Source organism: Callorhinus ursinus, unplaced genomic scaffold, assembly GCF_003265705.2.
Source record: "Callorhinus ursinus isolate GAN/ISIS: 27379988/994484 unplaced genomic scaffold, GSC_fseal_2.0 scaffold8, whole genome shotgun sequence".
NCBI lineage: Eukaryota > Metazoa > Chordata > Mammalia > Carnivora > Otariidae > Callorhinus > Callorhinus ursinus.
Window position 1 is genome coordinate 43,454,239 of NW_027397070.1, and position 17,077 is coordinate 43,471,315.

Genomic DNA, 17,077 nt, shown 5'->3' on the forward strand with positions numbered 1-17,077 from the left:
TAATCTCGGCTTCCTCTTGTAAATTAAGACTAATAAATTGATGTAATGCCTGTATAGTTGATAATTAAACTCTTAGTATGTAGCTCATCTCAGAGGAAATGTTCTAGATAAGGTCTGGTAAAGCAGGAAAACTTACGTGTGTTTTTTTTCTGTGTATGAAATTGGTGGTCAGTGGTGAGGAATGGCTTTGAAAAAGTATATATAAAATTACATAAAATTTTCATGTAAAAGATAAACTTATAGACAAGAAATGAGGACAAGTTTATATGTTTAAAATATAAAATATGTAAATATCAGATGGTATTCCTCTGATCAATTTAAGACTTTCTTAATTTCATTAATGCATTAGAGGTTTAAAAAGTGATGTGTGAATTGATTTTTTTCTAAGGTTTTCTTTTGTTTCATTGCTATGCAAGATTGACAAAGAAGGTATTCTTTGAGATAATCTGCTTTACTACAGAACTTATTAACTCGAAAATGTGGTCAGCTCTAGAAAAAGTCTTAAATCGGGCAGTACCCTATTACCCTTTTTATTAAGCGGTTTATAACAGCTCTGCATTATTAAGCAGAAATATGATTTGGAGGCTTTTAAATTTTTTACTTTAAGGAGCAGGGGCTTAGGTACTTTCAGATTTTTATTAGAGTTAGTCTTGGTGTTTAAAAAGGTTATATATATTATGTACTATTCTTAGCATTTTGTGCTACATTATAGGCACTTCCTTGTTACTATAAATACAGAGTTAAGAGGGTATAAGGGATCTGAGTCTATACTTCAGTGCCCTGTGTTAGGGCAGATAATTTTTATTCATCTAAACGAAAAGTTAGATTCTTTTTGCAGCAACTTTGATCTTGTCCTTTATTGTTCTTTATTGTTATTTTTGAATATAGAAAAATATTGAATTCTATTTTATTTGGGGCGGCAACACAAAGTATATACAAATGAAAGTAAATGTTTATTTCTGTTGAAGCAGTAAATGTCCTTTGTTATAGCTAAAAGGAAATATTAATGGGTTTGGGGATATATTCTTCCTTTTGATAAAATTAGAATGTGCTTTTCTCATTCTTATAACAGAAATACAGGTTTAGAAATACTCAAAAATATAATGAAAAGTCATCTGTAATTTCATCACTTAGAGATATTCACTATTGAAATTTTATGAATTTTCCTTCCTGTCTTTTTTAATGCATACATTTATATACTTTTCTGAGACGGAATTGGGATCATGATGCGTGACTTTTGTGTTACCATATGAGCTTTGTATCTTGCTTTTTTCACTTAGCACGTGTGTTATCTACTCATGTTATTGTTCTTTAAGTTGTTTGTAGGTGATGGCATGTTATTTTATCTCTTAAATCTCCATGAAAGGCAGTATAGCATAATAGACTCTAGAGTCAGACTTCATGGCTTCTAGTCCACACTCTGCTACTTACTAGCTGTGTTACCTTGGTCAAGTTATTTTCTCTCCCTGTGCATCAGTTTCCTCATTTATCAAAGGCTCAGTAATAATAATACTTAACAGGTTTTTAGTGAGGATTATTATATCTATTAAAATGTGCAAAGCAATTAGAATAACTGCTGGCAATAAGAAGTCAATTGCGTAAATAATAATTGCTATTAATGTTAATAATCATTGTTATTAACATTATTTAATCATAGTTTATTTAACCAGTTAACCCCATTGTTAGTCTTCAGGTTGATTCATGATATTTCCTATTGTAGTAAACACTGTGCTGAACATCCTTTACATAAACCTTTCAGTACAGCTGTGGTTATTTCCTTAGAATAAATATTTTGAAGGGAATCATCCAGGGGAATAAACATTTTTGGGGCTTTGGCATATACTGTCAGTTGCTTTATGGAAGCTTGTCCCAGTTTACACTTTATCTGGCAGGATTTGATAGTGTATGTTTTATCTCTCCAAATATTATAAGTGAAACATAAACCTAGATAAACTTTATCTGCTCTAACCTTATCCCCTGGACAGTGCTCAGAAGTTTATTGCTGTTACTGTGGAAAGACTTCTAGTATATTATTTTTAAAAGTTTTGGATGCCTGAACTGCTCTAGGAATTTTGCACAAGATAACAGGGACTGGTTGAGATATCCAATTTGTTTCTTGCTTGTCTCTGTTGTAAAGAATTCACTGAAGTACTAGACTAGATTATCACTTTCTAACATTAACATTTTTAAGATCCTAAGTTAAATTTGGTTAATGTATGCATTAACTGAAATACAGGTTGGATTCTTCATTGGAGGATCCCCTCCCCCGCCGCCCCAGCCCCTCGCCAATCAGTGACTGAAATAAAAGAGAAGTTTACATGTCTCTCAAACAGTTTAATGGGAGCTGTCCCCAGCAGATGGGTTGGTTCTGGTTTCTTCCACATGTGGCTTCCCTGCTGGTCCATGGTGACTACTCCAGTTGTTGACATTTATCTGAAAAACAGGAAGAGAAGTGTTGCTAAAAAATATAAGGACAGTTAGCCCATATCTTTCACATTGTGACTTGAGACATGTGCCTGTCACTTTCTCTCACCTCCTGTGGGTCCATACATAGTCACATGGCAACTTCTAGCTGCAGGAGAGGCTAGCTAGGAAATGTCTCTAATTAGGTGGACACAGGCCCAGCTGAGATTCAGTGAGGGGAATGTCATATTATGGAAAGGAAAAGGAAAGGATGAATACTGGAGGTCAGTCATCAGGCTTTGCCACAATAAACACTTCAAATCAGTAAGATAAAGATTAATAACTAGAAAAGTTGAGAGTTTAAAAAAATACAGGTGGTTTGCAATCATAGGCAAACAGTTCAGCTTTACTCATAATTTTTTAAATTGCAAGTTAACAAGGTTGAGATCTTTTTCATCTTTGAATGTGTAGTGTGTCTATTATTGGAAAGGGTCTGAAGATTGAATGCTTTTGGAGGGCAGTTTAGAACTATAGACCAAAAATGTTGATGGCTTTTAATCTATAGATTTTACCAACTGGCAAAGATATATGTACATGGATATTCATTGTAGCATTGTTTGTAATTTTGAAAAACAATCTAAATGAAATCTTTAAAAAAATAAATAAATGTCTGTTAGAGAACCCCTAAAAGAAACAATAGTACATAAACATAGTATCATATTTAGAACTTGATGCATCTTTATTATTGACATGAAAAGTTAAGCTAGTTAGTAAGCAAAAGAAGTAAATTTTAGAAAATGTGTGTGAGGAGAGGGTTCTAATTGTCTTAGGACAAATGTACATAAAAATTATTCAGGAGAACACAGTGGCAGTCTCTAGGGAGTGGGAACTTCTTTGTTTTATATACTACTTTTGAATCTGATGACGCATGGTATTTTTAAAAATGAAATGCAAAAACAAAACAACAAATATCACTCTCTCCAAAATCTTGATTTGTATTTTGTAGTAAATCCACTGACTATGTGCTGTCTCATACTCATCCATCTACTGAGACTGTTAACCTGAGCGGTCATTTTTTCTTCGTTTCTAAATCAATTTTATTGATCTATAATTTAGGTATGATAAATTGCATCCATTTAACATGTACAATTGGATGAGTTGTAATAGATGTGCACACCTTTGAAATACTACAATGGAGATACAGAACATTTCCATCATCTTCAAAAGATTTATTGTTGCCTCCATTGCAGTCCATCTGTCCTCTGCCTCCACCACAGGCAGCCGCTGTGTACTTTATATCATTATGGTTTTCCCTCTTCTAGGAGTTCATTTAAATGCAGTCATAATACAGCCTTTTGCACCTAATGTGATGCCTTTGAGTTCATCGTTGTGCATGGGTTAGTTTATTCTTTTTTTGTGCTGACTATTATTCCATTGTATAATATATGTATATTGTGTAGCCATTCATCTGCTAGATGTTTGTGTTTCCAGGCCATCGTTAATAAAACTTAACTGTTTTCAAAAGTGATTTTACATTCTCACCAGCAGTGTATGCGAATTGCGCTTGTTCCCATTCTTGCCCCAGTTTGTTATTGTTGGCCTTTAAAATTTTGGCCCCAATGGTTGTATCTTACTGTGGCTTAAATTTGCATTTCTCTTACGAGTAAGGATGATGGGCATCTTTTGATGTGTTAATTAGTTATATATAAGTCTTCCTTTGTGACGTGTGTCCAGATCTTTTGCTCACTTTTAAAATTGGGTTATTATTGAGGTGTGAGGTTTTTTTTTATATTTTAGATATAATTTGTCATATACAAATTACAAATATTTTCTCCAATTCTGTGTCTTGCCTTTTTGTTTACCTGATCATTTATAATGTTGTCAGTATCGTTGTCATGTTGTAGATTTTACCAAGATAAGGAAGACATCCCTTTGAAAGAAAATGTGAGCAGATGATGAAATCATAGCAGAATATGAACTTGTACATTCACTTTTGGAAGGTTCACCTGATCCTGGGGATTAGGTAGTGAGAGTGGAGACTTAATGAATTAAGGCATGTGGTGTTGAGTCAGAACTAGAGGACAATGGCTATGTCAGTAAAATATATCCGCAAATCTATTTTACTGTTGCCAAGCTGTAGAGACCTCTGTCTTTCCTTACCAGTCCTCAAAGGCTCTTTCTTCTCATACCTGCTCTTTTCCTTATTATTCTCCTGTTTGAAAAACCTAGCACGGTGTTGAACATCCCAGGAAGAAGGACTGGTTCTCAGTATTGAAACTTTTAAGTACAAGTAGCATAGTGACTTGATTATCATGGTAGTACAATAGTTAAAAAGGTTTTAGAAGCCTAAGGCTTTTGGTCCAGGGCAGGGGTTGGCAAACTATGGCCGGTGGGGTAAATCCTTTCAGCTTGATGCTTATTTTTAAAAATGAAATAAAATAAATAAATATATGTTATGTGTTTTCTGTGGCTGCTTTCATGCTGCAATAGCAGTCTTGAGTTGTTGCATCTGACCATCTGTCCTGCACAGCCTAGAGTATTTATTTTCTGGCTTTCTGTAGAAAAAGTTTGCTGACCCCTGGTCTGGAGAAACAAGCCCATTAACCCATAAGCAGAAATAAAAGGAATCCTTTCTGTCAGGGTAAAAACTTATGTTTCCTCAGAGACTCATAGGTACCATTCATGATAATAAAGGTGGCGCTATCCAAGAAACTGGGACTAGTCTTAAAGGTCTTGTCTCTTAAAAGTATAATAATATATTCATTGAAGTAGCATTGTGAACACAATACTCCTCACATCAGAAATAAGCACTTTTTGTAGAGTACTTAAGTAGTCATGTAGATGTATGTGGTTCTCCAGCAGCCTTCTAGTATATGTGCTGCTGAAGTGAGCACATCCTCTGACAGCCTTCTAAAAAGCACTTTATAAAGCTGCCTCCCTTGTATCTGGCTTTCCTCTTGTAGCCCCTGCCTGCCCACCCTAAGAGTTAATACTAGAAAAGAAAGAACTCGTTTAACGGTGTACCAGGATTAGGCTTAGAGGATGCAGAATTAACAGAGGTGGGAAGGGGGTCCAAAGAACGAAATCAAGAAATTTAAGACACCTCCTTTGTTGTTGGAACTGAGAGGATTAGAAAAATCCTACAGATGATCTGTCTTAGTAACTACCTCTTTCCACGGTACATAAGTAAAATGAGTAACATCAAGAATGCATTAGGTGAGTGAGCAATGCACTAGCTGAGTGAGCAATCTTTATACAGTTTGTGCCATGTAGCAAGGAATTTTTTTGAAAGGATGCGTTAGAGGATCCCATTGATTTCTAATGTCTTTTATCAGTGTCTTGCCAGTGTTTATTTTGAGTTTGTCTGCTGCACCATTCATGACTTCAGGGAAATGTCTCTAGTGTCCTTTTCTTTAATTCGGTATCTTAATTTTACTCGTCTTGCTGTTCATCACTTATTTATTGACTTACGGTTATTTGAAATTCGCCTACCTAAAAAAATGGTTTTGTATAATGAAATGTAATTTTTTAGGCAATGGCAATTTATTGAACATTCAAAACTGAGAAATACTAGTACCTTTTTTTCCCTTTATCTCTAGAGATGCTATCTTGTGGCCAATACTATTAAGCCTGAGATTCCAGCCTCCAGTCTTGTTTATTTTGTCAGAAAGTAACTCTTTCCTTTTATAATCATGACAAAGCCATTCTGTTAGGTATAATTAATTATGTCCTGGGAGTTGGATATGATGAGATGACTTAGTTTTCAATCATAATTCATGTGAGGACACATTTCATATTCTCCTTCTCAATTTATATTAATTAGAAAAAATCAATACTTAGTCTTTTCCTTAATACAGAGTAAAAACAGGATTATTAATTAAAGGCACATTTTATTTTGGACCTAAAGGATAACTACATTATCGTTTTAATCTTAAATGAGATATATGTAAAATTGTTACATATGGTAAGGATATTTGTACAAATTTAGGATATTCTTAATCTTTATAAACCAATGCTAATATATGCTTCTTTATGTTTTGGTTATTTTTGAAGATGCTTTTAGTAGGTTATTATACCTTAAAAAATTACTAAGTTCTTCACTGAAACCTTAAACTAAACACTTTTTAGTGTAATTTTAACTGAGTTGTTTATCCTCTAAATAAAATTTGTTTCCTTTGAAGTGATACTAGTTGCCAAGTCCAAAGATTAAGGGGAGACAGAGAATCTGTTCTTTTGGTGGACTTATATTAGGAAAATAGTATGAAGCCTTAATACAGTGTTAGCTTGTTCTGACCTGAGCATCTTCTTAAAGTTAGTATGTAGACACAAGCTTCTTAGGAAAAAAAAAAAAGCACTGTTGATGAAGTCATTGCACATTTGTTAAAATTATAGCCTCCTTTTTCATAAATGTACTTTATGCTTCGTTTAAATTTTTAAAATTTACAACTTGTTAGTCATTTGTTTATAAAGAAGCATTCAGAATTCTAGATTTATATAGTAATAAAACTACTCCGTTTTTCCAGCTTTCTTTGCCTAAAGAGCTTTTTGGAGGGCATGCTTTATTTTTATGTTTCTGTTTATTTAAAATGCAACCATGTTTCATAGGAGACATCTATACATAAAAGATAATACAGTTGTATAATGACTTAATGTTCTTTTACTGTTCCATTTGAATATTAGAAGGAATAATATCTTTAGTCAATTTCAGTTGCATATAAATATTTTTCATATTCAGTATTCCCCAAACAGGATTTCTATTATTAAAAATCTGATACAATGCTTAATTACTCAGAATATATTCTAATAATTTAAATTCTATTGAATATAATATTGTTATTTCTAAAAATACACACACATTAGGTAATATAAACACCTGTTTTTATCTATTCAGATCTTACTGGATTTCACACATAGTAGCCAACCCCTGCCAGCTCTTTGTTACTCTGTGATTTAGTCATTTACATGGATTTATAATTATTCTGCATTTATGCAATCTGATTTTGATCAGATGTTTCTTTTTTCTATTAATGTAAGCTAATTGTAGCACAGCCGATTTTTCATTTTCCATTTTAAGAGAGGAAAGAACACAGCATAAAAAATTATAATTTAAAAATAATTTTGAAATCTCAGGCGTATTTTTAATTTTTATCTTCACTAACAATTTCTGCAACCACCTTATCACTTCAAAAGCTTTTCAGTAATACACCTAACAAGAAGCCAAGTGGACAGCTTTTATTATTTCATTTTAGTTCATGAATCTGGTTTGTATTAGAGGTGCTAAGAGTGAACGATTCATGACTAAAAGATGAGGGTGGCATGTGGGGGTGGTAAAAAGCAAAGTTTTAGATAATCCACATGCTGAATAATCCTCCTTGAAAAACAGCAAATGAAGAAGACATTTCACAGAATGCTTTTTATATCATTTGTCGCAGGAATATATTATTCTGACCAAAAAAAATGCTACTACAGAAAACATAATAAAATATTTGCGTCTTCTGTCTGACCCATAGAAAGTATTCAAGTAATCTTATTTAATACTTTTAAGATTCTAATCCTTTTAAAGAATGAAGTGATTATTGAAATGTTCTGCAATCCCTTAGTTACAGTATTAGTATATTATGGGGTCTGTTACTGTTATTTTTCAAAGATTTCACTTAAATAGAAGTCTTTATTGTATACCGTGTTTCCATTATAGTCATCTAAGAGAGATCTTTTAGCCCTACCATGTAGTTGAAATTGCCCTTAAGATTTGTCATATTTATAACATCAGTAGAAAATAATCAAAAGCATCCTGGAGTAGGCCCCAGTGGTTGCAGTTACATACCTCATCTCATTGCCTTACTGGAAACTTATATATATATTAATTTCTTTATGCTCCTTACCACTGGTAGGGCTACCATGGGTTTGTCACGGTGAAGAATGCATTTCACACAGTCTCCAGATTTTTAAAATTTCACTATCAGAAACCATTTTATCTTATAGAGTTCATTTTAAGAGTTTTTTAAGCCTATATTCTTTTGCAACCAATGTAATTTCTAAACCTTTTATCGGTTTTGTAGAGATATTTGGTTACAGCAAATGGTGTTACTAAATTTTTTCATAAAGTTCTTATAGACTCATGCAGTTAGTAATGCTCATTAAATATTGTTAATTGTCACCAATGTTATTATAACTTCATTCATAGAACTTCCTTAGATCCATTTTGACACTTCATTTTTTCCTAAAAAAAAACAAACATAACGGGTATTAAGGAGGGCACTTGTGATGAACACTGGGTGTTGTATGTAAGTGATGACTCACTAAATTCTGCACCTGAAACAAGTATTACACTGTGTTTAAATAAACAAAAAGGGCAAAACTAAATAACAAAACAAAAAAACCCCAAAACTCTCTGAAGGTAATCTCAGAAATTTGTTGTCTTGCAGAGCTGTCTTAACATTTAAGCAGCTTTCCAAATGGCCATTCACCACTTGCAAAGTGGTCAGGTGCCTTTTAAACATTAAATTCATTCATGTGATTGCTTCAATTGAGAATGTCCTGGGAGGAGAAAAGAGGAGACTGGATTGCAAAGCTGACTTAAATCCCTTACTGTTAAAACCTGATTATGTACGTTGACATTTTGCCCCACTGTTCAGCATTCCTTTTCAGTTCACGTCATGCTGAATTACAGGCAGATCATTGTTATTAAAATATTTGGAAAAAGTCTATAGTACATTTTCTTAAATTGTAACAAGTTTGAAAAATGTAGTGTTTCCTGATGGAAAAATTCTGAGTATTCTAATGGCTTTTTAAAAAAATCATTTATTTGCTAGGTAAGTTCTCTTCTACGCTTTATGAGACTGGTGGCTGTGATATGTCACTTGTGAATTTTGAACCAGCAGCAAGAAGAGCATCCAATATCTGGTATGTGTGAAGTCATATTAGGAGAATGTATGTACTTGCATATATTTGCCATGTTTAAAGATTTTAGGCCTTGAGATGGAAAAGTTATTTTGAAAACATTTGTTCATATTGGCTTAAATAATTTGTCACTGTGCATTTGTCTCCAAAGATTTAAGGTAGAATTTATTGTTCTGGAAAAAAGAAAGCATTATTCTTAAAACAAAAGCTGTTCTGTATTTTAAATATTAAGTAAAAATTCCCTGTAGATCTTATAGTGGGGGGGGTTTTCCCACAATTTCAAATTTAACTATAGATTTTGTGCTACACACACGCACACGTGCGCGCATTGCAAGATCAATAAAAAGCGATTTAAAAAAAGCTTATTAGAAAAATTAGAAAAGGTCAAGTTATCTTTTTAGATGATCATCTTTTGTTTTAAAATTTGTTTACCAGCTTAAGAAAGAGGAATTTCTTAAAATATGGGTCATAATATTACATTTAGTTTCTTTTCTCTCCTTCCCTTACGAAGAAATTACACTGTAAGATAAGGAAGAAGTTAGGAGAAAAGCAGATAAGAAATAGAAATCTTGAGCATGCAATCAGTTATAACTTAGAATGTATTAAAGTTTTTTCTAAAATATTAATCTTATTCACCTATTCAAGTTGTTGCATTGAAATCCATTATTAAATGATTAGCTCACTTTTTTTGCAGGGATCATTTGAATCCTATTTTAGGATTTATGTTTAATAATGGGACACACCTATTTAAATGTTACATCTATGGCAGTTCACTTACTTTTTTAAAGTTTTTAGGGGCCATTTAAAGCACTAGGATCTTGCAGTCACTTAGCTTAACTTGCTGGAGAGATAGAACACTTGCTAAGCTTCTTGAGTCCAGTTTCAGAACTGACCCTGTCAAGAATGACCCAAAATTCAAGTGTTAGGTGATTTCCTAACAGTGGAAACAATAGAAAGATGGAGCAATGGAAACAATTATGTTTAATGTAATTTAAGATAAGAACAATTCCTTACACCATAAACGTGGTAAGGTGTCAAGTTTCAAAAATCTAAACTTGACTGTGGAAGCGGAGTGGTCACATTCTAAGCTGTTAGAGCTTAAATTTGTTGTGGCTGCAGGCAATGTTAATTGCTTTCTTAAACCCATCTCACAAGAACTTTGTGATAAGAGGTGCTATTATCCTGTGTTACTTAGGTGGAAACTGAAGTGTAAAAGGTTGGATAACTTTCCCAAATCTCATTTAGCTGATGAAGAGATTTGAATATAGATACTCTGGCCCAGAGGCTGTATGCTCTTAATCACATCTGTAGGAAAAAGCGATTTTGTATTTTGAAGTACTTGGAAAAGTGAAGACAGTAAATACCACATAATTGTTAAAAGATTTATTTTTCTTTCTATTCCGTGACAAGCTATTTAGTCCCTAAAGTTTTTTTCATTTTATTTTAGTGACACGGATTCTCATGTATCCAGTTCTACCTCAGTTCGATTTTATCCACATGATGTGGTAGGTTTTCCTTTATTTTTATAAAATAATGTACATTCAGATTAAGTAGCGACACAAATCAGAAAAGTTGAGGTTTATAAAATACCAATTTTGTTGAAAACTATGGCACAATCTCCTTTGCTGTTCCATAGTGGCTCTCTTCTTGTTAAGTCCTTTGTTAGGAAATAAATATAAAACACCATGAAGTTTCATAAGCTGTGTATGAATCAGTAATTATACTTTTGAGAATATGTAAAGGTCCATTTACTCACCAATGTCATAATCTGGTTGTGCCATCTTAAAACTTGACTTTGAAAATTATGATTTTGAATATTATATTATCTGTTAACTGTTAAGTTACTCATATACCAGTGTGTGTGTGGGAAGCTTAGTGATGATATCGCTGTGTAAAAAATACACCATGTGAGATACAGTGGGGATATTTTAAAAAGATAACACAGCTTTTGCCCTCAAGATGTATTTGTTGAACTTAGAAAATGAAATTCTTTTTTTAAACTTATTTTATTTAGATTCAATTAGTTAACATATAAAATGAAATTCTTATATGGAACACGTAAGAAATACATGCAAATAAATGTAGTGCCAAAGGGGTTAATTATTAGTGGCTTCCTGAAGATGATTAGTTGTGAGCTGGCTTTTAAGACCATCGATGTGAGTTGGCACAGAACAATGGTTTTCAACATTTGGCAATGTCTGAAAACACTTTTACTTGTCACAACTAGGGGAATGTTACTGCTATCTAGTGAATGCGTAGAAGCCAGGGATACTATAAAACGTCCTACAGTGGACAGCAGAACCCCCAAAGAAAGAATTATCTGACTGAAAATACCTGTAGTGCCAAGATTGAGAAACCCTGGCATAGAGGATAAGAAAAAAAGTGTTTGGGGTGGTACTTGTCAATGCTAAGAGATAAAAATGGCTATGTTATTTATAGGAAGCAGATTTTCTTGACTATACCCACATATGTGTTTGAAAAGTAAAGATTGTCTCTGCTTTTTTGCTGGAGTGTATTCCTGGAAACTTCATAGGAAAGCCAAAAATAGGGAAATGATTGTTTTTTTTTTTGTTTGTTTTCTATGATTGAATGGTATGGAAACACTGGGATAGTGAAATCCTGGCTAGGGCTGTGCTGGATAAGGGAACCTTTAGACTCTTTCAGAGAAAGGGGAAACTGGTGAACTGTTGAGTGGATAAATTAAAGCTAAAAGAAATGTAATGTGGTAATTTCCTTATAGCCTCGGATGAGTAGCCTGCCAAAACAAAAGAAAAAAAGGGGGTGTAAGAGGGATTTTAAAACAACAGTGATAAGAGACTGTAGGAAGAAATGACAGTTGAAGGCATTGAATCCAATTCAGAGGAGCTTAGATTTAACATGGTAATGAGGTTCATAGCTTTGAGAAAAGGCCATAAATTTGGCAGGGAGCAGAGAAGCCACTAATGATTCACAGTACGTGATTTTAATGGATTCACTAGCTGTACAATCATACAATGTTAAGATTTCAAACACTTTTCCCAATACATCTTTTCCAAAAGACCTATTGATTAATTTGCTTTAAGTTTACTTCCTATTATCACCTTTTGTAGTTTCTAATGATCATAAAATATCTGTAAGGAGTATAGAGAATTAAGGGGACTTAGATAATCTGCAAGCTGATTGAGTAGCCCTTGAATCATGACTTGATTAAATCAAGATTTTTAAGCCTTTCAGTGCTGACTTTCTTTTAGCTCTCTCTTCCGCAGATTCGATTGAACAGACTATTGACCATCGATACAGATTTGTTGGAGCAACAAGACATTGATCTAAGCCCTGACTTGGCAGCTACTTACGGTCCAACAGAAGAAGCTGCTCAAAAGGTTAAACACTATTATCGCTTTTGGATCTTACCCCAGCTATGGATCGGCATTAACTTTGACAGACTCACACTTTTGGCCCTGTTTGATAGGTGAGAATACAGTGTGATATTAAAGATATGTGCAGATTTTATTTTTAAATTGAAATGTCCCTAATTACCACTTGGTTACCATTTTGGAAAATGTTTTCTATTTTGGTTCTTTTGAGATAAAATTTAAGTTAATAGGGCTCCCAAATATTGACTCTCTTCAATTAAAAACTTTCTTGTGGCAATTTTAATATGTTTATACAAAAAAAATCCTTTTTATCATCAGTAAGAATCATGGAACTATACTTAAAAGCCAGAAAATATGAAGTGTTAATGATCATAAGATTATAGGTAATATGACTCTAAATATGAAAGGTATAAGAGGGAACTTCTGTTCCCTGTTTCGTAGTACTAGTCTTAATAATGAATAGTATTAGTAGTCTATTAAAACTTGGTGCTTCCTGTTGACTGGAGTAACAAAGATTGGATTAACTCCTATCTGAAACAACAAAAAAGAGACAAAATGCATGAACCAGTGGTTTTCAGGACATTGGAGATAAGAAAACAGGACAGTGATTCCTGAGAGATGGGAAACACATTATGTGGGTCCTACAGTTGCCCCAGCTTACTGCCTTGAGATAGTTCCCAGTCTTCCTCGCTGGCTCCTACACAGGGCGGAGGTACTGAAGTGGAGCCCAGCAGACTTCCTGAATTAGATGGAGCTATGAGTCCAGGGACACCCAACACAGAGTATCAGAGAGAGGACTGCTATTCACAGAGAACCTCAGAGTTCCGCAGCGGGTCTCCACAACTCTTCCACAGAGTACAGATAAGTGAATGTATGTGAAGAAACTACCTGAGGCCGGGGTAAAATCATGTGAAAGAAATAGATGGGCAGGACCTGACACACAGGGATAGGAATAACGCCTATTCCCAGCTGTCTGATTGAAGAAATTCATAATTCATATATTATGGTGCATTATGTTGAGTACTCAGGAAAGTCTTGCCTTAAAAGTGGGGAATAGTTAGCCCTAACATGGGCACTGCTCCAGATCCAACAAACAAGTTATAAAAGCAAGACCTAAAATGATCAAACTGTTTCCAAGTAGCATAACAAATTTTAAGAAGATTTATAGAAATCTGAAAATTGTCACCACCTAAAGATTTTGACAGTGGCATCCAATCAAAGGATTCGCAGTGACATCCAACCAAAGATTACCAAACATGCAAAGAAGCAGTAAAACATGATTTATGAGGGAAATAATCAAAACCAATCTGTAATTGTCACAGATGTTAGAATTAGCTGTCAAAGACATTAAAACAAGTATAACTGTACTCTATATGTTAAAAAAGTAGAGACATGAAAGATATTTTAATTTATTTATTTCAGAGAGCAGGAGAGAGAGAGTGCAAGTGGGGGGAGGGGCAGCTCAATTAAATTAATAAACCTTTAGACAGGCTGATTAGGGGGAAAAAAAGAGAAAAGGTACAAATTGCTTATAACAGGAATGAGATAGGATATCACTACAGATTGTACTGGTGTTAAGTGGATAATAGGATATTATGATCAGCTGTGTGTACATAAATTTGACAATGGACAAATTTCTTTTTATTTTTTTTTATTTTTTTTTAAAGATTTTATTTATTTATTTGAGAGAGAATGAGATAGAGAGCATGAGAGGGAAGAGGGTCAGAGGGAGAAGCAGACTCCCTGCTGAGCAGGGAGCCCGATGCGGGACTCGATCCCGGGACTCCAGGATCATGACCTGAGCCGAAGGCAGTCGCTTAACCGACTGAGCCACCCAGGCGCCCCGACAATGGACAAATTTCTTGAAAGATAGAAATCATCATAGTTCATTCTGAAAGATACATTACCTTAATGGTACTATATCTATTAAATAAATGGAAATTGTAGTTAAACACCTGTCTGTAAAGAAAACTCCAAGCCTAAATGGCATCAAAATAATATCCCAAATCAGTTAAGTAGAGAAATGGTAGGCTTTTCAACAAATGGTCTTGGGACCATTGGATTTTCATATGGAAAAAAAAAAACTTTTATACTTATATTGCACCGTTTATAAAATTATGAAAATTAACTCAAAATGGATCATAGGTCTAAATGTAAAATCTAAAGCAATAAAATTCCTAGAACAAAACAAAACATAGTAGAACATTTTTGTGACCTTGGGTTAGGCAAAATTTTGTAGATGTGATACCAAAAACAACAAATGAAATTGATAAACTGAATTCATCAAAATTAAAAACTAACAAAAGCCTAAGGAGAGCGTACATTCAGTGATGAGAACTACAGACAGTATGTAATATGGCAGAACTGCCGAGGATCATGGAAACAATCTGGACTTCTCCAACTGCCGTAGAAAAACAAATGAGAATACCAGTTACTGATTTGAAAGTACTGTTGACTTGTTTTCGTCTGAGAGGACTATAAAATGAACTAGTACGGAAATGTTTGTGAATTTTCTTAGGCCAATTGATGATTGTAAACAGGGCATTGACTTAAAAAAAGTTAATAAAAAATTTTATGGTTATAAAAATAATTCTTTACCTATTCTAGAAAATTTAAATATGTATAGGAAGATTTTAAGACAAGAAGGGGCCAACCATAATTCTACCCAGAGAGAACCGGTATTAGTAGTATCATTTTGATATATTGTCTTTTTTAACCCATATGTATATGCTTTTAAATAACAACTTGTATCTTCCTATACATAGTTTTATGTCCTGCTTTCTTTGTATAGCAAATATACTGAGTATGTTCCCATGTCGGTAAATATTTTTTAAAAACAAGACTTTTAGCAAGTATCTAACATTTTATGAATAAAATTTCCCCAACAAGTAATGAGATAGATTCTTATTTTTTGGTATGACATATAAAAATCATCTTCATTGCTGTATGTAATATCTGGGTCATCATATTGTTTAATCAGTTTAATGAAATATAGAACTGTCTCAGCAGCTTTGATAGAGGCAACATTGATGGTTTTTATTACTGCCTTCATTTTCAATATATGTAATAGCCTGTATTTAAGTAATTCTAGTAAATTAGTTTTGAGATTATTTCAGGTGATTTCAAGATGTGGAAAATGAAATCACTTGGTATCAAAATTTGGTTACAAACTTTGTCATATAAAATAACTTTCCATTTTGATTTTCTAGAAATTGTTTGAGGTTTTGTTTTTTAAACGTGTTTCTTTGCATATCTCCTTTTATTTGCTATTCAAGTTGGTTAGTTATTCAGCAACAAATGTTACAGAAAAGCAGATGTTAAAGAAGAGTAAACTTTTGAAATAGAAATTAAAACTAATATATTATGTCTTGTAATTAGAACTTCAGTTACTATAGCATGCTTTATCTGCACATAAGGTTTTGTGTTAATTTTCCATATAAACTGGTTTTTTTATCAGTATCCTCCAAAACCTTATTCAAAACCAGTACCAAAAAAGCATGTCAGCAAGCAAAGTATGAACTTCTTCATGATGTCTTCCCTTTTTTCACTCTAATTTCTTATATTGATGATATACTTACTCATAAATTTTTCTGTCTACAGAAATCGTGAGATTCTGGAAAATGTGTTAGCTGTCATCCTGGCTATTCTTGTGGCTTTTTTGGGATCTATTCTTCTCATACAAGGCTTCTTCAGAGATATCTGGGTCTTCCAGTTCTGCCTAGTGATAGCCAGCTGTCAATACTCACTACTTAAGGTACCAGCATCTCTCTTCTTTTCAGACTAGGGAATAATATTTGTGTTAAAAGGCAGAGGTTTTGTATCATTCATTGCATTATAGTAAGATGTTAATTTTTAGATTTATTCTCCCTAGATGTTTACATTAGATTGGATAGGGAACAAAAGGGACATATAAACTTTAAAAAATCATGGTATGTAAATGAAGCTTCCTAAGAACTATTTTGGGGGGGGGGGCTGGTATTAAAAGAAAATATCTGAAAAAAAAAATATCTGGGCATTTGTTAAAAATGAGAATTAACATTCTTGAAATTCATTTTAAAAATATGAACATCAACTCTCCCACTCCCATATTTTAAGCCTTCTATTCTGTAGATTAAATTTATTAAAATCCATCATTGTTTGGATATAGTAATGTCAAGACTAGTATATATATTCTTTGGGACACTGAAAGCAGAAGATTGGTATCCCTTTGCTATTTAAATAGTAGCTCTGAAATGCCAGATGTTACTAATTTTAATCTTTCTAAAAATGGAAAAAATCACATACCTCATTTTTCACCTTCCATGCAAAATCAGTACGGACTGTTAATTTGGACTGTTTCCTTTTCTTCTGAGCTAGTAAAACTCTTGCTTGTATTGGTTATCTGCCCAGTGTATACTAACATGCAGAACTCTCCCCAGCCT

At 33.4% G+C, this 17,077-nt stretch overlaps 1 protein-coding gene across 6 annotated transcripts in view; it reads left to right on the forward strand.

Annotated features, from left to right (window-relative positions):
- The window catches only part of PCNX1 (pecanex 1), a 151,553-nt gene that overhangs the window by 78,929 nt on the left and 55,547 nt on the right, over positions 1-17,077 (forward strand). For 4 of the 6 annotated variants that reach the window (XM_073895437.1, XM_025869774.2, XM_025869776.2 and 1 more), the window contains 4 exons: positions 9,216-9,306; positions 10,751-10,808; positions 12,534-12,751; positions 16,257-16,410. In XM_073895437.1, coding sequence (XP_073751538.1) covers positions 9,216-9,306; positions 10,751-10,808; positions 12,534-12,751; positions 16,257-16,410 — 521 coding nt within the window. The remainder of the gene's footprint in view (positions 1-9,215; positions 9,307-10,750; positions 10,809-12,533; positions 12,752-16,256; positions 16,411-17,077) is intronic. The other 2 variants (XM_025869773.2, XM_025869777.2) reach the window with 1 other exon arrangement.